The sequence below is a fragment of the Necator americanus genome, chromosome II (genome assembly GCF_031761385.1).
Source record: "Necator americanus strain Aroian chromosome II, whole genome shotgun sequence".
Lineage (NCBI taxonomy): Eukaryota > Metazoa > Nematoda > Chromadorea > Rhabditida > Ancylostomatidae > Necator > Necator americanus.
Window position 1 is genome coordinate 11,182,570 of NC_087372.1, and position 24,979 is coordinate 11,207,548.

The following is a 24,979-nucleotide window of genomic DNA, read 5'->3' on the forward strand; positions in this document are numbered from 1 at the left end:
AATTTTCTCGTATACACTGGCTAACAACAATTTCTACTACTTGTATAGCACCTGCATAAGTCTAAAATGTACAGCCTGTCCGATTTTCTTTTGTCAAAACTAACGTTGCGTTCAACGTACAAAATATCATGTCATTTTTTAATATCAACGATTGTAGATATAGTAAAGAGTAGAGTAAGTACAATAGCGTGACTTAAATACTCAACGGGTTGCTGAAACTATCTCCCTCACACAGTGGCGGATGCGGCGCGTTCCGTTCGTATATATGACACATTGATCAGTGCTCTGTAGGAGACTTCAATCGAGAAGCCCTAAGCTTATCTTTAGATCACAACATCAACCATTCCGTAGCAGCTGCCCTTAACCGGCGCTGGTGGGACTTTGCGTCTAACTTTTCGTTCTTTATTCCATCACCAGTCTGAACGTCCGGCCTTCACCAATGCTGTCAACTATTAGCACAGAACGATGTGTTCACATAAAAAGACCTGAATATCGTAAAGATAACACTGTGCATCAGACCAGGTGAACGCTTGTTGGTTGGTATTTAAGCAGCCGTTTGTATGTGTTTCCACTTTCTGAAAAAAGGATGTTAGCAGCATCAGAGAAATATGCATGGAAATGGATACGCGTATGAGTTATAGGAACCCATTCTAACGTTGTGGCTCCCGCGCAGGAATCCGACGCAGTGGAACCCGTCTCACTCCACTCTATGGCTTTCTGGGGACGGCGCACAATTTCGACGCCGTGTTATCCTTTCCACCCCTTTATAGCTATCTGACTCTAGGGCACGAATTCGACGCCGAATTCGTATAACTCATCTCACCGTATTTTACCGCGTTAGGACAGCAGTCCGACGCCCGTCTCCCTCTCTTTTTGGTATTTCGTGACTGAGACACACACAAACGCACATACGTGACAGAATAAGCCTGTTATTATATAGCATAATAATTTGCAAATTTGGAAGTATACATTCATATGCCCTCACTAATATGCGACAGAAACTAACTTGGTCTATGAAAGCAAACATAAATGAAACATTGCTCTCGACAATGGTGAAAATGTGAAGTGCTCGCATCTCAGGTGCATGCCGATGGTTTGGCACCTCATCGGTGCAGAATTTTGCATCTTTTGGGGGGTATTTTCGAGACACACAGACAAACACAGGCCCACGCACACACACTCATACACACACACATACGTTCACACATGGACTAAGCGCGTTATTATATAGCATGATTACGAATTCCGAGTGGACTGCAAGTGAGCAATGCCGAAGATTCCAAGATTTCCTGAGATTTACACATGTATAACTAAACGGACACCTACAGGTCCCGTTAATCATGCGTTTTTTAGATGTGTACGCACTTTTCAAACACTAACCGATGCACCAAATCAGCTTTTTTTTCCAGAGAAGTGGTACTAAGTACACACAGGCAGGACTTCCTCCGCGAAATCATTACAGGAGATGAAAGTTGAGTGTCGGGTGTTGTATTTTGATCATACACCTTGGAAACGTTGCTTCTCATGTAGGGAACTACCTCCAAAAGAGTTGAAGGGAGGATTACACGGAAAGAAGATTTTTCTGTGTTATTGCTGGGTTCCCAAGGGAATGCTGCAGCGTGAACTGCTACCAGACTTCGATTTCACTCTCCTCACGATAAACACCTGGTAAATTGCTGGCTTGTTTGTCGAAGGTGGTTTTTACTCAATGTTCGGTTTGTTGATCCAGGACGATCCAAAACCTTGTACATTACACATAGCAAAGAGATTTTTCGCTACTTTCTAGGGTCCTCTATGGATAACTTCTTGTGGAGGGGAATTTCGATGGTAAGTCTTGGCGAATCAGACATCTTTTCATGAATCCATATTAAACAGATGAGTTTCATCAGTTCATGAATCCCAGAAGGAGAAAATGATTTTAGCATCCCTGCGCCAACTCCCCCAGATTTTCCATTTTTCATTCTTGGGTAGAGATTAGAACCTCCGACTCATTCGGTGGTTCTTCGCTGGCCTCGGTATGTCGGTCGTTGCAAGTGCGCGAATTCAGCTGCAGCAGATGCTTGTAGTCAGATGTTCACTTCAGATGGGTAAGGTTGCCTCTCAGACAACAACGCCGTTGGCCGTATTGACAGAAACGCCCCTTCATCTTGCCCCTATACTGTCTCAACAGAGTATACCCTTCCTTCGGGTTTTTGTCCTCCTACGCTCTTTCAAACTCCTTCGCTCTTTCTACTGCACTTTACTTGAATAAGTATTGTAACCGTCTTTCCAAAACCTTTGGTCCAAATCATCACTGTCATAACACTACTCACGGCAGGTGTTTGGTGAAGTCGAGACTGTAAATGAGGCGTTATCATCTAAACAGAAAAGTCCCAGCCAAAGATCGAATCTCTGAGATCGAATTGTGCGATTTTGTGAAATCGCTGAAGAACAAGCGAGATCAAATGCATTTTCTATAAATGTTGAGTCGAAGGATCCCTGCCGTGACCTAGTGCTACCTAAACTACTTTGGAGAATTGCCGAAAGTGATTCACAGACCACTTGCGTTTCTTTCCCCACTAAATTGAGTAGAATTTGTAAAGAAGGTTTTCTGTGTTGCCAAAGTAACAGTGTAATTCATTGCTAGTTAGTGCTATCGTTCCCACGAAGCCACTAAGAAAAAATAAGTGAAATCTACGCGAGGTACCGTTGTCAATGCATATAGCAGCAATGCGTCCAGATCGCGTGCAAATGTTGCTCAGTGGCATCTTTTCTCGCGAGGGACTCGAGAGTGTCGTAATTTTCTTCGAAGGATTTCGTAAAGAGGTTTGACCATGGGGTCGGCGGTCTTCCTGCGGTGCGTTTCGCTGGGTCGAGTGGATGTTGAAGGAATCCAAATGCTCTGGTCTAACAATTGTAGTTGAAACGCATCACGTATCCGGCCCACCTAATTTTGCTTTCCTTGCGTATGCGGCAGCATCTCTGATCTTCGATCGGTGAAGTAGAAGTCCCCTCTTTTACTTGCGTAAAGCGGGATACTCCTAACTCCCCTTTCAATTCCCAGTTCTATGACGTTTATCGCATTGTTCTCCTTCTTGCAAAACGCCCACGTTTCTGAAGCGTAGGTCAAAGCAGAAAGAATGTGGTGTTGATTAGGTGAGCACGGAACTGGATGTTCTTCGCCCTCTTCATTACATTCTCGATGCTCTTGAATGCTCTTCAAGGCGGTCGTTTCATTCTGCCTAGCTCGGAGGTCAGATCGTTCATCATGTTGATTTCCCGACCTAGATGTACATAATCGAAGCATTCGGATATATTCGTTCCGTTGAGCGTGAGTGAGGGATCAGAAACCCATCCGTTCCTCATAAGCATCGTCCTGTCTAGGTTCAGCTGAAGACTAATCTTTTCACACGTTCCATCAAATTCGGCCAGCATCCGTTCCGCCTGATTGATGCTTGATATTATAAGAGCGTCATAAGCGAAACGAAAACGGTGTAAATGTCAGCCGTCAACTTTCACTCCCATGTAATCCCATTCCGATCCTCGCATCGCGTTCTCGAGAGTGACGCTGAATATTTTGGATGAAATCGACTTAGCGAAGTCCTCCTTTAAGTTGATGAAAGTGAGACACATCGTCATCTTGTACTCTAGCGACTCTACTTCTATGAGTTTTGAAACAGTGTATTTGGCCAATCGTATTGAATCCTTTTCGAAACTCTGCTTGCTCACATGGCCGCCCTTCATCTAACGTTCTTTCTATCCTGTTTATGATTACTCTTGCGAAAAGTTTGCAGATGACAGACAGAGCAGAAGCAGTTTGTGCGACTGTTGTCGATGTCATGTGGGTCTCCCTTTTCATACAACAGCGCGTTTTTGCTGGTATTCCATTGCTTAGGAACCTTGGATTCCGGCAGAAACGAATGAAGACTCCCGACATTGTGTTGATGAGGACTGGGGGAATGTTTTTTCGGATGATTTTTTCTTCGGATGTTCAGGCTTGATTCAGACAGAACCGAGTGAAGAAAGATTTTTCCACGACATGATGGCATGTCACACTTCGGAAGAGAGGACCTCTGGAATGACATGTCCCTTCTCCTCTCCCCTTATTTCCCTGAAATTCAGGTCCATCTTCAAATTAAATAACTCATTACAACATAGAACTTGTTACAAAATTTTGGTCTTCTCTCACAAAGCTGTATTCTACGCAGGAGATCTTAGAAGTTTTAAAATATCTGAATGTAGAGAAGTAGGGGGAAACATTGTGCGTTACAAATTCCTATAGGTCCGCTCTTCTTCATATATATATATATATATATATATATATATATATATATATATATATATATATATATATACATATATATATACACATATATATATATAATGCCCAGCTTCATATATTTAAATGAAGCTGGGGATAATATACAAAATCCTCGTCCTTGACTTATTCAAGATTTTTCTCCAAGGTTGTTTCGGTAGAAATCTATCGCACCACATGTCTTTGAAACGAAGTTACTCGTCATTGTGTTCGTTTCATTCCGTTTGCTATTTATCAAAGTAGTTCGACTTCGGGTTAAGGTCGCTTTGCAAATCTACAAGTCTCTTTCCGATGTTTCTTGTCAATGGAGTACTTATTAAATCGGTTCTCTATAACGCGATAGAGAAAGCAAGTTACTTATTTGACTGGGACAATTTTCTCTCGATGGCAGCGCCCTTATAAAATTAGAAACAAGTGGGATGAAAGAACAGTTGTACGGCTCACAAAAAACAGTCTTCACACACCACTGCTAGATTGGCTAGAACTTTTTGTACGTCACTATATCTATCTCCATATCAACACGAGCCTCTATTTTTTCTTTTTTTTTATTTATACAACTGAAACAAAAAGATTAGATTCTTCTGATTTTTCTAACTTTATTTAGAGACAAATCTATTCTTTCCTTTTTCAAAAATTGAGACGGATCTGCAAACTATCGCAAATTATTGTACGAAAATTTTGAACAGAACACCTCAACTCTACGTGAATGTGGAGAGTCTGAAAATTTCACTTCTTTATTTGTTTCTAAGAAGTATATAGGCGTCTGTCCAAATCTTTTGCACTTCGCGATGAATCCATTCATTGAAGAGCCGAGAACAACAATGCAAAACAGTCGACAGCCAGCAGTAAGCCGTAAATACGAGCGGAGGGCAACAACACTTCGATCACTTCTAATCGCTTACAGCCATCCCTTGAGGTTAACACCGTAGTATACGCTCGGAGGGTCGCATGGGCTGAATTAGCTGTTATAAGGTAGGAGCTTCCATAGCGTACCATAAGCAAACATAAGGAGAGTCTATGGTAAGCAAGAAACCATTCCCAGCCGGGCAATTCACGAGGAATCACTTAAGAGAAATAACAAATTCGAAAACGAAAAAAATATATATCGGTCAACATTTTGGGATCACGAATGACTCAGCAAAAATAAACGATGTCCGCAATCACTCTGTCAGCAATAAATTCCGTTCCCCTCGTATTTTACTCGTATTTTTTTGCACATTTTTCTTGTTTCTTATTGTTGAAATGGATGCAAAGTCGGAACGAAATAAGAGTCAACGTCAAGGATGGGCATCAATGTCGATTATCATCCAGTTTCTTGCCAACATTTGTTAAGATTTTTGATTTCAGTACATTAGAGACTACATGGTGACCTCTCATTCACAGGTAGGACTCTCCAGTTGCTAATTTGTTTGTTTGTTTTTTTTTAATTTGATGCCAGAAAATATTCTGATCGTTTGCGTCCATTTCAACAATAAGAAGTTCCATAGTTTCTGCTAGTTTTTAACATGGTGATTGAAATAGGATATTGGTGGAGTAGTGAAATGGTTTACATTAACATAGCTGACTCTGAGGAAATTGTTTTTTTTTTTGTAAAGATTATCTCATCATTATCTGCGATACGTAATTAAACCGTAGTTAGTAATGGAATGTGTAATGTAATTTGGGTGTTTTCACGAATTACACCAGTTAGAAACAGTATATCACGAATTTGACGATTTTGAGGTCTCTGTGCCTCAACATAGAGTTCTAGTTGGTCAGCTCTGCCAATTGTCTTGAGAAACGACGTAGAAAACGGCCTTTCAGTACGAAATTTCCTACGAGCCACTTTACAACGCTCCGCACGAGAGAGCGGACGAAAATCAACAAACTTTTCAATGCGGTCTATTCGAGTAAAATCAAGAGGACGATGAGAGGACCCGCGCGTCCAGGCAAATGACCTCAACTGAAGTAAACTGTCGAACTGAACTGATACTCACTGGTTGTTAATTATGACTGTTATTCTGAGTGTATGACGCACTGCAAAGATACTTCTTCCACGAATGTGCTGCGATGATTCGCCTACGATTTGAGATATATCTCTTCTCTCTTTGTCGTATATCCGGATCTGGTCGAAGTTGAGTGATTACATCTAAGTAGGTTATCTATACATCTGAGAGGTCAAAACGACATGAAGCTTGGTGCACTTGCGTTAGCTGTTGCGTTTTATGCGGAGGAATGTAGTGGTTGGGATCGAGGGAGGATCCTTCTTACTACCACTCATCACTGCGCGGATGGTTCGCGATGATTCCACTTGGATCCCAACCCCGTACCTTCTCCACGCCGCTTCGAGTGCACCCGCTCAAAGGCATCATCCCACGAATCTGAGGTGGTACGGATTTCAAGTGGAGTATTCGTATACGCAGATTATGGATACGGGTGTGGTTCCGTAAATCCCTTCCTAATTGCCGCAAAAAACGGCCCGGAAGATGCAAAATCGCACAGGGCTGGCGCGCTTCAATCGAACTCCTTGTAGAAAATAGTGCGCTGGAACGCTTGAAGCTGTATCTTCAGGGCCGTTTTCTACGGCAATCAGGAAGAAATGAACGGAATTACCCTCCTCCCCAAAATTTACGACCCCGTATACAAATACTCCACCGGAAATCCGTGGCACTCCAGATTCGTGAGGTGATGCCTTTAAGCAACTGCACCGAGCTCCATCTGATATCATTTGTCGTTTTGATCGGACTATAGTAATCCTTCAAGTCTACTTTCTTGCCTTAGACGTTTGGAATATCTTTCGTTTTCAAACAAACGGACTCTCAATGTTACTTTACCTCTTCCATACGTGTTAGCAGAGGTTAGGATCGCTTTCGGTCTTCTTACCATACGAATGGTAAAGAATCATCCTAATCTGTCAAACATCTCGAAGTTTACCGTTGAGCTTCCTACAGGAACTCGAAATTCCCGAAGGATCTGTTCAAACAGTATATAAGTTCCCATTCACACTTCTGATAGTTGAGGTAGTGATTTTTGCGGTGAAAATCCCACAAATTTCTTGTAGAGAATTCCTATTTATTGTAAACGAGTGGTTTTTGTGATTTTCATCAATAAATCTTTTACTGAACAGCTACAATTCATGTAGAAAACAATAAGGTTATTATCTGAGGTCAGGAAATGTGAAAATAATATCTTTCTCTTCTTACAACTTTATTGGGCTCGGATAATGTTACCTCGGAAGAAGAATAAGAAGAATCCAAACTGAATACCGATTTCGAAAAAGAGAGCTAGTCGACATAAAATAATTGATGTTTATTGTTTACTAGCAAGATGGGTTTAACCACAAAATCAAGCTGAAATAAAACTTCTAACATTGTATTTACATATATGTAGTCTGCAACGCGGGTGATCACAAATCAGGTCCAAAAGAGTATCTCAACTTTTCCATCACAGAAGCACTCTGCTCAATTCAAGCATGAAATATACTACTTTTTATATGGAAAATTACGATCGGCGAGCAAATTCTAATACTATTGTAAGAATGACTAAGATAGTAAAAATACTAATACTATAAAGGGCAAAGGGAATTTTTGATGCTTCTGGGAATGCGCGCCAGTTTCTTCCATTATACACTAGTAGCAAAACGAAACGAAACAAACGATAAGGAAAGGTCTAAACGAGTCAGAGATAAGCACGCGGACAGACATGAATTAGGTGTGCTCTTTGAATATGGTGATCTATACAGGACAACTGGAAGAGTATGGCAGAAAATTCCCCAAGTCACATTCCACGAACTTATCAAGAAAATTAGATGAAGTAAGAAGAAAAAATCCTCTAATATCCTCTTAACATGCAGTACATACAGTGAAACTTCAGCATGATCCGTATCCATCTAAGAGAAGTTGAAACCCATCATTACCAAGAAGCTAATAACATTATACGTGCTGATCTTCCATGTACGGCCGCCACCATTTTCTTAATTAATTGTTTTTATTTTTCTTTGAATTTCAATCTAATTTTTTGCTCGAAGAGGAAGTAGTGTGATTATGCACACCTCCAAAGTGCGGTGGTGCAGTAAATACAAACATTTCAGTTTTCTGTGAACATGAAATCCTTACAAGAACATCTCCTTTTTTGCCATCTCTTCTTCACGCGATCTTGAATCAGGAACATAAAAGACATTGCTTTGATCGCGTGCAAAAAACGCTAACCACCATCCGAAAGTTGACGTGGCAGCACTTATGAAAAATACATCACATATCCGAGATGAGATGTACAAATCCACTCCGTATGTGTAATTCGAGATGTACATAGTCTTAAAATGTAAGACTATTGAAACTTTCGCTAGAAAAAGCTTTTGTAAAAATAATAAAAAAATAAAAATCACAGAACGGATGATAAAATGGATAACGAAGAAGTGCGTCCTCAACGAATGTGTGCCCTGAGCTCCCGCTATAGTAAGCGGTAAACTCCCTGGACCTTTTCTTCTTCGTTTTTTGCAGTTTTTCTGCATTTCTTTCGTACAATAATGCATGGACAGAATAGTCTAGAGTCGTTTTCCGTCAACTTTATCCCTTGTTTCGCTCCTAGGATGCTACCTATGTAGTTTATTGTGGATCTACTTTCGTCCCATTCTTTAGATGTAATTCTGCATGATTAGCGTGAATCGTAGTCGGAATCAAGGTGAAATCCTAAAATCCGTGCTAGAAAAAGGCTAACTACGTACGATCATACAAAAAATGGTAAAGAAATCCAGTTCCTGGAAGCTGGTGTCTTTGAGGAGTCAGGAGCATTATGTGAACTGCCGAATAAATTGTTTCTTTGGGATTACGACCACGAAAGAAAGTCGTGTACATTTCCAGAAAAATGTGACAGAAAGTACACGGTTATGCAGAGAAAGGGGAAAATTTGAATGTGGTAGTGGCAGCCGGCAGAGAAGTTAGTAGAAAGGTAGGATCGCCATCCTTCTGTATACAAGCACGTGCCATTTACTAATCGTAGATCAGGAATTGCAAGGAGCACAGCCACAACAACGATCTGCAAGAAACACGCAGCAACATTGAATGTAAATCAAACAACCACCCGATGAATACCCCACAGTATTTGTACGTATAGTACGGTCAAAATGACATGAAGCACTTTACAATTGCGTATGTCCGACCGCATCGCTTCAAGCGCAGCACGTTATGCAACTCGTTTTGACTCTACTGTATCTCTAGGTGAAGATCCAACATGTAAACGTTACGCGAAAGTTGAGCCGTTGAGCAGCGGGCGTACTATCATCATTTTTGTGAAAATGACTTTACAGAGAATGCACATTGTGAACCAATCAACTCCACAGGACTGCCATTACTACATTCAGAATTTCCTCTTTCTTTGTGCCATCTTGGTAGATGGTAAACCTTCACAAATAAACATCTTAGACGTCCTAAGAACGCAAAGCTAACGATAAATCCAGTGGAAAAGAACTCCACTAAGCTACATAGCTCCGTTCATACAATCTTATGTGGAAAAATTGTGAAGACTTTTTTAAAAACAAAAAGAGAAGAGGTCTGGGGACTTTCCCGAATACTATGGAGGGAGTTCGCTGCACACCTTCATCGAGGACACCTCGAGTCCACATGCTACGATCCGTAGTTCGTTCGTCGCTGCAGTTCCACTGGAGCTACCTAGGGTCCAACTCCGAGCGCAACCAAATTACACTATCACAGTATTTGTGAAATATTGCTACTCATTATAAATGCACAAAAGTCTTTGACGTATCAATCCGCTTGGGATGCACCAACGAGTTCAACTACAATTCCTAATCGTTGCGGTTTCATGCGCGGATGTTCGGCGCTATAGTAACTAGCGGGGTGTAGTCGACGTACCAATTCAGCGCTTTTATCCTCGCAGTCAAGTCTGGTACCAATTTATTGACCCCGGAATGATGAAAAGCTTGATTGGCACTGGGGACGGTTCCGAATTATCGATCGCTCGTGCAACAGTCGGACCTCTTACCGGCTGCACTCCGCCTCTGCTACTCATTATACATTTTTTTAAATGTTAACATTTAAAAATAGCGTTATCACAGAAACATTTAAGGCGAGTAAAACTCACTCTTCTTTCAAAACTACATTCGTCAGATATCCTGTCCGCCAACTCGTTCATAAAACGTTGATCATCGCCAAAAAACATAAAACGTAAAGCACTCTGAGCTAGGAATAGGATTCCATTAGATTCCACCTTTGGCGAACAAATTATTTTACATACTGTGTTGTGAGCTATCTGGATGCTGGCTTTTGCTAAGTAGTTGAGCTTCGTAGCAATTTTATGCTCAACAAAATCAGTTCTCCTGCTGTGAACGCACAACATTTTCCCACGACGGCTTAAAATACAACACCTGTTTTGAGCAATTTAAAGAAAAACCATTGCAAATTAAAAAGCGCTCTATTCTGTTCTAATAAAATTATAGAATAGAAGTACCGACTAGTGCAGAATTTAAAAAAAAAAACAACATCCATGTAAATATTAGAGACGATATGAATAATATGGAATGATTACATTTTGAGAGTATCCAGGATGTATTGTCCTTCTCGTCGGGTATCCGACGAAAACTCCAGCAGTTTTCGAATCTCATTCAAATAGTCTGTGAAATACAGTGGATTTCGTCCATAGCGGAAATCGAAGAACAGATACTTCGCGGTATAGTTAACAAAACTAAATTGTAATTCACTTATAAACATTTTGCTAATTGAGTTCTTATGAAAAATTCAGAGAACTAACCTTATTGGATCAACATATTCACAACATGATTTAGTAAGCTTTACACTGGTTATATTTGCTCCCTTCTAAACAAATTTTCTTTAGAAATTTCTCGTCGTGCAGAGGTAACGCTGTATGTTGATTCATTAATGAAGAGAAAAGTTATGTTACCAGGACAGGACAGGTTTTTTTTTTGCTTTCGGATTAAAGGATTTAAATTTAGCTGAGAGACAGCTGGAAGAGTTTTTTTTTCGATGATGCAGTCCGTTTCATTTTTGTTCTCTAGTAATTTTGTTAACTGAATATGTCCACTATTTCCTCACTATTGAAAACACACAACAGAAATAACAACATAGATTTTTCTAATGATTAAAATTGATAGAAAACTTACAGGACCAAATACAAATGAGTGCTCTAAATTGGGGAATATTTGAACAGTTTTCTTTATCCACAACATAGTGGTGTTCATCATCTGCGTGTCATAAAGTAGGAAATGTGTCCTTCCCATCCTTTTTGCTATACCATATCCTGTGCACAAATGGAATAGCTAAAAAAAATACAACAATAGAAAATTCCGAACCTAATTTTTGTAACTCTTTGTCTTGTCTAGTGTTGAATTGTAAGTTTGTAGCGTTCATCAACTCTGGAATCGCTCAAACTGCGCTGCTTAAAAGCATCACCCTACGAATCTGGAGTGGTACGGATTTCCTCTGGAGTATTTGTATACAAGATCGTAGATTACTGAGAGGAGAGCGATTCCGTCCATTTCTTAATAATTGCCGTAGAAAACGGCTCGGAAGATACGGCTTCGAGCGTTCCGGCGCAGTATTTCTCGCAACGAGTTCGATTGGAGCGCGCCAGCCTTGTGCACGCACGCATCTTCCGGACCGTTTTTTGCGGCAATTAGGAAGGAACGGACGGAATCGCACCCCTCTCCATAATCCACTATCCCGTGTACAAATACTCCACCTGAAATCAGCACCACCTCAGATTCGTGATATGCTGCCTTTAATCTTTGTTGATTGTGATTTTTCTGAACAACCCGTCGTCCCTTTCAAAGCCCGGCAGTAGAAACAAAAGTGAGATATCTTCACATTCGCTGGAGCATTTAATAGCTACTCACTCTAAAACGTGAGAAAAGCTGAAGACGACATCCAAAGACCCGTAAAGAAATCTTTTTTTAAATTTTAACACCTTCGAAGCTAATCCAAAGGCTTTTGATCAGATAAGAGGATGAAGATTACAGTCAACAGTGATCATAATAATAATAATACATCTTTGAAGTGTATTATTATTATTATGATCACTGTTGACTGTAATCTATTTTAATGCAGTTTGCACAAAATTGGTTTCGCAGAAGATTTTCGCACCTGATTTCCCAGTTGTCCTGGATTTGAATGAAATCCAACAAACTTTTCTTCTCTGTGTTCTGATTTCAATGAATATATAGACAAAAAGTATATTAAAAGTACTATGTTCTCAGCGACTATCATAAAGAGCAACGCTTTTTTTCCCCCGAAAAACATAATTATCTAAAACGAAGAATTACATATTATAAGATTATGTGAACGATGCCTTTTATAATGACATATAAAGGGGAAACAGGATCTACGATAAAAACTGAATCCTGTGAATAGCTGAGCTAAAGATTTCTACTTATTAGCGGAGAAAATTAGCACGATGCATAAGAATTCCGTCTTTTTGAGATAAATGAAAAGAATCGACCCAACAAGTTCACTTTGTTTTTAATATTTCCATTAGTTCTTGTTTTTAGTTTAGTAGTTGCTGTTATAGAAATTGTTCGAGTCTTCTTCACTACTACATATACGTTATGAGCGTAGAAAAATACAGATGCCTTTTATTGCTCTTTTGTTCTCAAGAATGAATTTCATAGAAAGAACTCCTAACTCAAACACCAACTTATCGTTTATTAGTTTTTCCCTTTTATTTTCTCTTTGTTTACTTTCTATTTTCCTCTCTTTTGATTACTCGGGGAATATACTTCTAATACGTTTTAATTATATGTTTTTATTGAAAACAAACTGAATGTTCCTAACCAAGACCTTTTTTTTGTACAAGAAGATATATACCTACATTAGCATATTATATTTTTCTATATATTTATCAGAAGAAAATTGTATTTTCCAAATATCCTCAGGTCTTACCTTATTGAAGGAAAGACATAGGAAAATGCCAAAAACTAAACTAAATTAAAACCTAACTGTTGAATGCACACAAATAGAGGAACATGTTTTTCCTTCAATAAGCTGGGACCTGAGGACATTTGGAAAGGAAGGAATAAAGGAAGCCTCAAAACAACAACAAAAAAGCAAATGCAGACAAACGAAAGTAAGCACATCATGAAATGGGCAATTTGTTACATACATGTTGATTTTCATCACTGTCTATGCTTTCTTTACATCTCCATGTAAAATCGTTGCAATATTTCAAAATCACATAATTCACTGTTTTAGGGTTTTTCTGTGATTTGAAACGAAGTCAGTTCAATAATCACATTTCAATTGAAAATATATATTGATCTAATTTCAATTATAAAAACTGGGGGAGGCGGGGAAGAGGCTTAAAGAGTGATAGATTACTAATCGGTTAAGTGTGAAGCCGATGAAAACTTTAGCATTGTTCTAATTTAAAAATGCGAGCACATATGAAGCGAAAATGGTACGAGGATGAGGTGAAAACACCAAGAAAAGAGTGAACATTTCTCTTTCTTCTGTGTGAAACATCAGGAATATCCCCTGATTTTAAATCCTGATTATGTAAATAGGTCATTCAACTTAGCTGCACTAAAAAAGTGCATCGCTTTGAAGGAATCGCAGAAATTCCGCTCTCGAGATTTACAGATTCCCTCCTCTCCTCGTGGTTCTGACGGAGAAATTTGGGGAAAAAAATCTGCAGTAATTCCCTCTACCAACACTTCACTAATTTGGTACCTTTCAGTGTATTCCGTATGAATGATGGTTCGTCAAAGAAAGTTCTCGAAAATGCATGACTTTATTCGTTAAATATCGAAAAGGTTGGAATCGCGTTTAGCAGATCCTTCAGAGATGTACGAAGCCAACTAACTAACATGAACTGGATTACAACGACCGCAGCAACAGCATAACAAAGTGAAATTTCAAAGTAATATACACCGAAAACAGCAATGAGCAAAAAAGCATGACCGATACTAGTTAGCAGCAGCCCATTTCTGCAGCTCTTCCATTTCTGTATCCATACGTCGTAATTTATCGCGACTAGCGCGTGCTCGGGTTATGGGACCAGCTGGAACATCTGGAAGTTCAACAGCAGCGATAGGGCCCTAAAACTATCATATTAATTTTTTTTTCAATTTTTAAATGTCTTATCTCTCTTTGTTGAGCATAATGCTATTTCAAAGTGATTTCCTTTCCTTTTTATTGCAATCGTTTGTTCACGTCATTTGAAACATTGAAATTTAACCTTTTCGAGTTCTTCCAACTCCTTCATTAGCTCGTCCTCATCATGAACGTCACCGATTGGTTGGCTAATTGCGTTGGCGAATTCGTCGGACAACTGTAGGTCTTCAGCGATGCTATCCATTAGCTCTCCTACCTGAAATGTTAAAAAATCTATTGTAAATGGAAAATTTACGCGTTGAAGACAGACAAAATCCGCTATTTTATTGCGCTTCCACAACTTCACTTCCCCGTGTTCAAGCAGTTTTTTTAAAATAGGTTTTAGGGTATCCAGCAGTGTTTCTGCAGAGAAGATTATCCGGTAAATCGTTATAATTGCTTCCAAAAGCAACTTTGGAAGGTACATTTTGGTTTGTTTTTTGGCTTGTTCATCGTAACCATTTTGGAAAAAGAAAATCCACACTAATAGCACCTAATCCCTAAAGCGTTTCCCAGTGATGGTAGACCAAAAAATGAGCCTACGTCTGGTCTGTAGTATAATAACAAATATTTCTTATCTGTTATTCCTTTCGACTAAATCATTCCAGTCTCAAGCGTCGTAACTATGAACACTTAGCGAGGACGACGAACTACTTACTTACTAGGTTCTATTTTATCCGCCACCTCTTATACTACTTCAGCGAATTAACAGAGATAAATTTGAAGTTTTCTAGGCTTATTCTACTTTCGATTCATTCAAATTTAGAACTTTATGAGTTTCTGCTGTGGCTGCATTCAAATGACATCGCAATTGAGTTCAGCTGGAAAAATCTCCCAGTAGAGCGGAAAGAAATGGACTCTATTACAGCTCGCCTTCAAAGCTCACAGAAGAAGAATTATATCCTCAACTGTAAACTCTTAGCCTTCAAATTGCAAGGTTGATGCAATCCAAAATACCGAAAGACTAACCTTGTCGATGTCCAAGTTCTGATTAGCAACGCGGAGAGCATTTGTAGTGTGGTCGAGCACACCCACCACCTCCATGTTGAGACCCGCATCCTCTAGAGCAGTTCGTTGTGCTTCGATTTTCATTAGCACCTATGAATTAGAGCAAATTTTTTTTTCAGTTTATAATATAAAGCAGACGAGGTGCCTCTAAGAACAACTAGAGTGTGAAGAAACAGCGGAAACGTTAACAACCCCGTCAATCCTCGACAATTCAGTCTCGTGGTGTTTTTTTCGTTTCAGGGCGGCTAATGCAAGCTTTTGATTCTTTGTGCCGTGCTTTTTCGCAGTAGCAATTTCCTGAAAGTACCGTTGATTATCCGAGAACAAGTTTGAAACAAAGATACTAACAGACCGTAGCAATCTTCTCCTCGTAATACTCCTGTTTCTTCACAAGTATCGCTTCAATGTCACGTAAATTGTTGATTGCCTCTTCGGACGTGGGTGTAGTCTGCTTTCGTTTGCGCTTTTTGTCAAAAAGTTTACCCAAAAATGGCATTTTCTAAAAGTAAACAGCTTTCTGAAGAGATTTTCAAACAACATATGTTAGTAGAAACTATTGAGAACTCAAAATGGGGGGAAAATAATGAAGCATAATCAGATAAAAAGCGTTTCGCCAAAAAGATTCATCAAAAATGTTTAATTTGTGGGAAAAAAAATGATGAGAAATAAGAGATAGGTATCTCTGGCTATCTGGCCAAAGAGTACAAAAAGGAGGGGAAGGGGGAGGGGCGTGAATGAAAATGGAACCCACTACCAATTTGTTTAGTCGGGTCAAAACGACAATGAAGCACGATGCAGCTGCGCAAGCGCCTACTCTTGAAGCGGTGCGATGGAGCGTAGCGGTTGGGATCGAGCAGGAACCCATGCCAGGAACCGTTCACCGTTGCAGCTCGCGATGGTCCCACGTCGATTCCAACAGCCATACCACACCGCGCCCATCTTCATCGCCCTTCGTGCGCTGACGCTTACGCAACTGCATCGTGCTTCATGTCGTTTTTACCTAGGCTTCAGATACTATAAAAGAATGGTAGCATCTGAGAAATCTCCGTCGAATAGTTTCTCGAAAGGAAGGCTCACCGCAAAGGACAGAGAATAAAGTATATAGGAGTCAGGAAAAGAACATTCTCATTTTCGGTTTTCTTTCTCTCACTACGCTTGCGTGGGTGAAAAACATAGCGTAGGATACTTTTCGGAATAACACCGGTCACCATGATGTTCTCAAAAATATCTCCCATCTTCTGTAGCTCCACTGAATGAGCAAAGCAAAATCGTGAAAGAACACAGTTACCGAAAAATGGGAGAACTTCGTAACCATTTATAGAAACTATTCCTCTGTAATTTTACATATTGTCCTCAGTTATATCTGTTTCTAAACTTATGAGTTGTGCAAGCACTTTTGTAGTGATTCTTTCCTAATGCGTTAATGGATTCCTAATGTGAATATCCAGGCATATTATTAGCGACAAGCACGATGGTATAGTCATATGAATATTGAAGAAACACGCCACATAATGCGCATCTGACCCGCAGATGCCGATGAGAAACAGCGGAATTCTCGAAAAAAAAAGACCCGAAGCACTGCATAAGAAATAAATTGACAGACAAACCTTAAACAACAGCATCGCCAAGCAAATGAGAGGTCATGGATGGGATTTTTGAGTAATAGCGGTCTATTAACGCTTTGAAGAGCATTTATTCCTGCGGTGAAGAATGATATTGAAGCGTTAAGCCCCTGAGAACTCCATCGCATGCACACCACAACCATAAAAAGCAGCGGCGGCATTTCGTTCAGGCAAGCGAACAGCCGTGCAAAAAGCATCGTGCCCGAAAATGAATGCGAAGGAGGCTGCCGATATAAGTACAGCAATGAAGAGACGGACATAAACCCAGCTAAGGGGGGATTCTTGATCACCACCGAGGATTTTTTGGAATTGATTGGAGATGAACAACCATCTCCGTTGTTCTAGGATCAGTCGTATATATATATATTTATGTATTTGTGTACGTGTATAGTTATATACGTATTTGTTTGCGCAGCCACTGAAACTTTTTAGCACAACATTTTAAGAAAATTTCTTGGTAGCGGTTAGTTTCCTTCTTGTTTTCGTTTTGTGGCACACCTATAAGTGTTTTCAAATAAATAACTAAATAATTATAAAAAATTTTCAGTATCTCACTGGGTAAACTATCATGGTGAAACTTAAAACAACAAAACTAAAATTTTGTGAAATGCATTTAAAAAAATGGCATTACGAGAAAAATTTGAGAACGCCATCAAAAACATTCAACAAAGACTCACATAATCTCCACCTTAGTCGCAACAACGGCCAATCGTAAAGAATTGAACTTAGGAAACTGAATCGGTTAGGCAAGAAGCAGTAGCAAGTAAAAAAAGAAAAAAGCAAAGTGCATAGAATTACACGATTAATTTGCAGCTGTTTTTTCTTTCTGAAATTTTTATACTTACGGCCGGATCTGTGACACTCGTGGGATACGTAGGTAGCAAGCAAAACAGTACAATGAAGTAAGAATTAGAAGTACAGTTAGTCCGCTATCACCACCATTGCAAGAGAATTTTAAACACAATCACAAGAACTGGTACCTCTAAGTTCTTGCAAAATACTCATCAGGTGTTTTTTTTTCTCGACGATGAATAAGAAATGAGGAGAACATTCACCAGAATAAATGATAGAAGAGAACCAGCCTTCGGTGATTGAATGCCTGTTCTGGGCTTAGAAGAAGAAATGCTCGCCCACAGCAAGAATTCTAGATGCGATGAGATGTGGAAAACGAACAGGCTAATTACTTTCTTGACTGTTTTTCACTATTTAATACGATAGTACTTTTAAACATCGATTAAAGAGCGCATAAATAAAAAATTAGACAGGTGGGTTTGATTGCTTGCACGCCTAGGGAGTTTTCCCCCGAAGAGTTCATGAAAATATTCCACTGCCTATTTCTTCAAGAGAAAAAAAAACTCGTTGAAACGAACTGAAAGTCAAATTTCCTTTCCTGAACCCCTCATCTATCCGAGAAAGCAAATTTTCTCGTTCAAGCATCAGTATTCTTCGCATGCGTACATATATGTTCGAAAACAAATTAAAATTCACAACACGACACTAAAGTCTCGTATTTACGTAACTGAAGCTGAAATGATTCATCGTTTATGTTACTACACTAAAACACTAAAACACCGCACTAAAACGTATCTAAAAAAAGAACAGAAAAACGAGTAAAACTAGGTCACTATTCCGATTTGCGAAAATATTAAAAAAAAGGTAAGTGAATTAGTCCAGTGAGTGGTGTTGTTGACTCAGCTGAGTATTATTTTCCAAAAACAATCCTTATTGGTACCACCAAATTGAGTTTTCTAGTCACAATAACCCATTACATTTTCAAGGAGGAAATTCATTTGCCTCGCAAACCTCAGCTGGTAGCTGCCGTTGCTCACAAATCACAAGTACCGCTACTTTTATCTAAGTAAATATTTGGAAACATCCGAACAGCACATTTCTCTCTTCAACTCGTCTTCTTCCGTTCCTAACCCAGTTTCAAAAGTGGTTCAATATGAAATGAGAAAACAAAGGAGTTGATAATGTGATACTGGCCGACCGCGGTATGGAAATGAAAAGGAACTGCAGCACTATGAATTCTATTCGTCAAATTAAATCCTTGTTGTTTTTTCAATGTTCACTTCTTGCTTCTGCATTTTAAGGCCAAATTACTATTTCCAGTACTTATAAACTAGAAATATGTAGTTTCAAGAAAAAAGGAGAGAAAGTGGGAAAGGTGAAAACAGAAGATAATATTAAAGGAAAATATTGTTGAGTAATAAAACAACAATAAAAAAGAGAGTTTCAGGAATATTTAGCTAAGGTAACTTGTTCAAACGACAAAGAGAAGTTTTTTGGCTCACACTACGTTGTCTCTATGCAAGAAGATTTTTATCCAAAAAATTTATCCACGTCCGCGAGCTGCAATTGTTGTTCATTTGCATCGATAATTATTAATTTCCAAGAAAACTCGATAAAGCAAGCGCATAATAACTGGTCACGAGAGATACCAGTTGTTCAAATCAGTGAGCGAAGTGTTATTCTCACGTTTCAACTGCCAGGAATCACCTGTGACGAGCGTTTTTCTAGCCACCAGAAATTGCCATTTCCTTTCGATAACAAGTAAAAAAAAAGTGAATCGATGAATTCCAATTTTTGTGGTGAGAATAAGAAATAGAAACTTATTCAACTTATCAACACAGTCATAGGCAAGAATTCGGCTTTGGAAGTACGTTTCAATCAAGAAAGGACAGTATGGAGAAGGAGAAAAAAAAAAGAAAAGAGATCTCTTGTTAGTGACTCTCCGGTTTAGTGTTCACCTCCGGAGTAGTGACAAAACTTTTTTTTTGTCAACGAACAAAAAAAAAAACAGGGTGACATGCAATAAACGTTCACATATGCACATGAATACCATATTATATATATGAGAGTTCTTGAGAACTTCCGAGATATTCGAATTTTCGGATTATTCGAATATTCAAGTCTCAAACGTTTAGTACATCGGTATTTCGAATGTCAGTGTTTCTAGAACCGTCAGATTTTCAATTAATTCGAAAAACCTTTTTTTGAAAATAAAAGTCGGTTAGGTGTGTTGTTCGAACAACGCACAAAAACGAATGAATTAAATAAATAAGTGATGAAATTTCTAAATTGTCACAAGAGAGGTTTCTCACACATACAGTGTTGAACAAATCTGTGTGATCTTACCGTACGGCCTTGACTATTTCCGTAATTGCATTAAGACGCTGCAATGTAATACCCTTACAAGGATCAGAGGGAAAAAAAGTTCACAGGAAAAATTCGATTCGATTCAATTAAACGTCCGCAACAAAATTGCTTGTTACCTACATCTTTTCCTATCCAGACAGCGGCTCCATCAAAAACAAGGACTATTTCCACTTATCAGGAAAATTTCGAAAAGTTTGACGGAATTAGCGCGAAGTACAAGATAGGATCTCTTTAGTGTCTATCTCTTTCCATGTAACTAAAGATTTAAATTAAATTTCCCTTGCAAACAATCATTGCTCAACCTTTGTTTCCAGAAAAAAAAAACGAAATTGTTTGATACTTAAGAGTACACGTAATGTAGTGGAAACAGCTTTTCAAGAAGTTGTTGGAATTTTTCTCCCTAATGCGTAATTCTTGATCAAAACACAAACAAATAGTTGTTTTGGAGGTAAAGAATCAAAACGTAGACGGAAATAATGACAAAATATCAGCCAACTGGTAAAGTTGTCAAGTTGCCAAAATTTAAAAAAAAGCTTCGCCGATTTTCCTAGAACAGCATCATCATTAGTGTACTTTGACATCTGAACAAATAGAAATGAAAGGATTGTGGCAACAAATCATGGATCTTTTCTATGAGGGAAAAACTATCAATTGATTATCCCAGAGGGAGTATTCGAACAACGCCATGCAACACAGGCGGAATGAACATCTCCTATCTCCTGTCGGGAAACAAATAGGATTATTCTAAAAAATTTCCCAATTTATCCTAAAAATTAAATTCTTCTAAAATTAATTTTTTTCTAAAATTTCTTCTAAATTTTTCAAATGTCTTGTAGTGGATATCGGAGTGGATAATTAGTAATAGTTAATGTTTTCCTCACGTCACGTCATGCCGGAAGGAAAGCATCAATTATTACTAATTATTTACACGATTGATTCACAAAACGTGTATATCGGTTTTAAAAAAATTATGTATAGATAAATAAAATGAGGAGTTGAAGAGATCATGAAATACTTTCTTGCTTGAATCCCCAACACCTTATCGTTCTGTCCTTATGCGGTTGATCTACAAAACTGCACGTAACAGCGCTGACCAAGCCCTGTTACTTTGAGTTCAAGAAAAAAAAAGAAAGTTTCTTAATTTTTCCTAATTGAGCAATTATGGCAGCAAGACAACAAAAACAACTAGAATATGGCACCAACATAATAATAATTTGTTTGTAATTAAAGTTTGTCTAGAAGTACAGTATAGCCACTACAGCACAAGTACGCAAGCACCGTAATCTTACAAAGTGCAAATGATGGTTTAAAAAAAACGAACCAAAGCACCTCTCTTGAATGAAGTCTAAGAAGACCCCGAGAAACACGATGAGAGATGCATACATACACAATAATGGAGTGGTAGTTCGAAAAAAACTGCTTGGGCTTTCTCAGTGTGAACGGATTCCTCGCAGCAAAACATGACGATGCTCGAAATTTACTTTTTTTACAATCACTGAAGCCTCGAATGTATAATTGCAGTGCTCGACAGCAAATCCACAAGTTAATGTTTTGGTGTAGTATTTGAGTGATAGCCGTGCTGAAGATGCCGAATAAGTCCTACATAATATTGGAAAGGATTTTTAAAGGCATCACCCCAGGAATCTACGGATACGGATAGGTGGTACGGATTTCAGGTGGAGTATTCGTATACGGATAAAGGATAAAGTCACTGGCGTATCAATCCACTCGGGAGGTTTTGGAACGCGTCTTGGCCTATACAATGGCTTGCGGGGGCCAGCCGATGATCAAATCAGTCTTTTTATCCTCCCAGACAAGTCTGGTACCAATTTATCGGTACCCCACAGGGATGAAAGGCTTGGTTTGCACTAGGGCGTTTTCGAACCCTCGACCGTGTGGCTACAACGGACCTCTAACCGACTGCGCCACACCCACCCCAAGTCATTGTATAGGCCAACACGCTTTCCAAAACCTCACCGATTACGAATTCCAGTAAAACGCGTTGGCGCATCCCAAGTGGATTGATACGCCAGTGACTTTTATCCTTTTATTCGTATACGGGATAGTAGATTATGGAGAGGGAAGGGGGAGGGGGTGATTCCGTCCATTTCTTCCTGATTGCCGTAAAAAAACGGCCCGGAAGATGCGGCGGCGCGTGCACAAGGCTGACGCGCTCCAATCGAACTCCTTCTAGAAAATAGTGCGCCAGAACGCCCGAAGCCGTATCTTCCGCGCCGTTTTTTACGGCAATTAGGAAGAAATGAACGGAATCACCCCCCTCTCCATGATCTACTGTCCCGTATATCCATCTGAAGTCCGTACCACCTCAGATTCGTGGTGTGATGCCTATAAATCTCTGAATCCTCAAATGTATAATTCACGCATTGCTCAACAGCAACTCCACACGCTAATGTTTTGGTGTAGTATTTAAGTGATATCCTTGTTCAAGATGTCCAGTAACTCCTACGTAACATTGGAGAGGATTTTTAAGGAATGATGCGAAAAGTACGATGACTATAGTTTGACTACAGAGCCCAATACACTAAATGTGCATGAGTTCAGGAAGTTTTCATGTGTTTCTACATACAACTGTTTTCTGATGTTTTTTTTTTTAACCATATACAAGTACAATCGCTAGATCCGCTCCAAAGATTATTTCCAACAGAATTGAATAATAATAATGATCGCTTCCATCAAATGTTTATATGATGCGTAATACTCGTAGAATTTCTTTTTCAAAGCTAGGACAGAGCGAAAAGCGGATTTGAATCCTATAAAGCTAAATTTGGAGCCAATGTGGGGAAAATCCCAATGTCGCATGTACCTTCACTCCTTATGCAACAATTCTGCACAGGAATTGCACCAATTCTGCAGCGTATAGTGGTGATATTAAGAGAAATTCCATACTGAAACATTATTATGAAGGGAAGAAATGAAATTCCAACTATTTCTCTCAAACATACCCCAAAAATCGAAAACGAAAACGAGATAGTGCTAGTTTCGCATTAAAAAAAAGCAATAAAAGAACAGCTTGTAACAAAACCTATCATAATATTGAATTTTTTAAACCAAATGAACAGATCAGAGCCAGCAAAGCGCTCGATGAACCACAAAGAAGAAACGGCTAAGTAACTCTTATCCAAGATAACCAGTTCATTAGTATTTGTGAATACAGCTGCGACATGAAGCAAATAAGCCGGTTCTTTGATAAAAAGAGAACAAATATTAGTTTGGAAGATGTTGCAAGAGCAGCGGAACGAGCTGTTGAAAGTATAGGAATTGATTATGTGGTTGGAATGTGTGCTAGCTATGTACTATGGTTGTCGTGGAGGATCGAAAGAAATCGAACGAACGAAATGAGGCTGCCGAGCGGCTCAATCGAATCGCGCGTTGCTCGCGAGGAAAGACGGCCAGCTGGCTGGTTCACGACCAAAAGTGCACCGCATAGTGCATCGTAAGACACTAACGCTGTGTGCACAGCACTGACTATTGTGTACCTTCCTTAGAGAGATGTTTTCGAAAAAATCTTATGAAAGAATGAAATTTCCGTTGAAATATTCCCAAAAACCATTTTCTACAAGCGAAATTCGAATAAGAGCCGAAAATTGGACCAGTCCAGCGATGTGATCGGCAACTAAACCCGAACAGGTCTCTTTCTCTCTTTTTCTTCGTACCTCCCGCCGAGGACCAAGCAGCGCCTACACGCCGACAAGCCTAGCTGTGTACATCGGCAATAAATGAGCCGCGCAAAGATGAGATCTCCGATCCGTACGTTGAGTGTGGAAAATGTTAGAAAACTTTGAACTAGGACAAGAAATCGTTCGAATAAGTAAGTAGTTCGAAGTATAAACGCACCTTTTCAAGTTTCTTTAGCATTGTGGCAGAGAGGGAATAACCTTGATACTGAACGTTGAGGACTTTATGTACCCATGCCCTCACCGCAGGGGTCGCAAAAACTACGTCAACGATCCAGTGATAAATCACCGTGTTACGTAAATGACTGTTGAAAGAGATACGATCAGTTTGCACGAAGTATTGGATCTTACTGTAGATGAGTCATTGACAGATGTTCTAAGTATATGAGTGGTGGCATAGTCATACTCCGGGTGGCTTCCAGTTGATCCGGTTACAATTCTAGGTGCGGTCTTGGTTAGAAAAAGAAACCTTGGATCCTCCTTATTCGGGAAGTTCTGCCAAAACGAGGTCGTCACAACGTCTTACGGTAATAGTCGGTCTTTTTTCCGCTTAATCTCCGCTCAGCATCAATCGATTTTAGAAGGGAAAACAACGAAAAAGTTAGAGGTCTCAAGGCGCTAGAAAAAGTCCCACATGGAAAAAGAATAGGACTTTTCGCACTGCCCTGAATGCATTCAAGTTTGAGTCTGCATAAACCACTAGCGAAAACATCCTATGAGACGCATCCTACATTTTAGGAGTACATACGGATTCTCCAAGTTGAGAGTATGTAGTGTCGCAGATAACTCTCAAGTAACCAAAGTTCATAAAATAGTACTTGATTGAAGAATTGAAGAAAACCTGGGAAAAAGAAAAAAAATTAGAATTGAGGGATAGATTTGAAAATACCGTTTCAATGGACAGTAAGGCCGAGTTTTTAATCGTAAAGATTACGATCATAGCTGTGTGGGCTGTTTTTTTCACTTTCTTTTTCATCCAGCTATTTGACGAAAACGGTCCCTTTTTTGAAGTTACGTTGCATTTTTTGTGTTTTACCGTTAGTTTGGGCAACTTTTTTTTCCCATGCTTTCAAAAAAAAAAAACACTGAAGATGAGGACTGAAA

General features: G+C 39.3%; 5 protein-coding genes across 6 annotated transcripts; 1 reads left to right on the forward strand and 4 right to left on the reverse strand.

The window, feature by feature from the left end:
- Nucleotides 1-2,926: 2,926 nt before the first annotated feature.
- On the reverse strand, nucleotides 2,927-3,286 carry RB195_017509 (uncharacterized protein; the record flags this gene model as incomplete). Its single annotated transcript, XM_064184535.1, has 1 exon — nucleotides 2,927-3,286. The coding sequence occupies one exon, from the start codon at nucleotides 3,284-3,286 to the stop codon at nucleotides 2,927-2,929; it is 360 nt and encodes a 119-aa protein (XP_064040416.1).
- A 194-nt stretch (nucleotides 3,287-3,480) lies between these two features.
- Nucleotides 3,481-3,723, reverse strand: RB195_017510 (uncharacterized protein; the record flags this gene model as incomplete). The annotated part of the gene is made up of 1 exon (XM_064184536.1): nucleotides 3,481-3,723. One exon carries the CDS (start codon nucleotides 3,721-3,723, stop codon nucleotides 3,481-3,483), a length of 243 nt encoding a protein of 80 aa, XP_064040417.1.
- Nucleotides 3,724-10,812: 7,089 nt separating this feature from the next.
- Nucleotides 10,813-11,655, reverse strand: RB195_017511 (uncharacterized protein; the record flags this gene model as incomplete). Its single annotated transcript, XM_064184537.1, has 4 exons — nucleotides 10,813-10,972; nucleotides 11,039-11,103; nucleotides 11,409-11,545; nucleotides 11,598-11,655. 4 exons carry the CDS (start codon nucleotides 11,653-11,655, stop codon nucleotides 10,813-10,815), a joined length of 420 nt encoding a protein of 139 aa, XP_064040418.1.
- Nucleotides 11,656-14,204: 2,549 nt separating this feature from the next.
- Nucleotides 14,205-24,056, reverse strand: RB195_017512 (uncharacterized protein; the record flags this gene model as incomplete). 2 transcript variants are annotated; one of them, XM_013442167.2, is made up of 6 exons in its annotated part: nucleotides 14,205-14,336; nucleotides 14,477-14,608; nucleotides 15,361-15,489; nucleotides 15,592-15,696; nucleotides 15,752-15,898; nucleotides 24,036-24,056. In XM_013442167.2, the coding sequence occupies 6 exons, from the start codon at nucleotides 24,054-24,056 to the stop codon at nucleotides 14,205-14,207; spliced, it is 666 nt and encodes a 221-aa protein (XP_013297621.2). The 2 variants fall into 2 exon arrangements, with proteins under 2 accessions (XP_013297621.2, XP_064040419.1); XM_064184538.1 differs by lacking the exon at nucleotides 24,036-24,056 and adding an exon at nucleotides 16,151-16,264.
- A 120-nt stretch (nucleotides 24,057-24,176) lies between these two features.
- On the forward strand, nucleotides 24,177-24,497 carry RB195_017513 (uncharacterized protein; the record flags this gene model as incomplete). The annotated part of the gene is made up of 3 exons (XM_064184539.1): nucleotides 24,177-24,255; nucleotides 24,319-24,402; nucleotides 24,457-24,497. The coding sequence occupies 3 exons, from the start codon at nucleotides 24,177-24,179 to the stop codon at nucleotides 24,495-24,497; spliced, it is 204 nt and encodes a 67-aa protein (XP_064040420.1).
- Nucleotides 24,498-24,979: the final 482 nt, after the last annotated feature.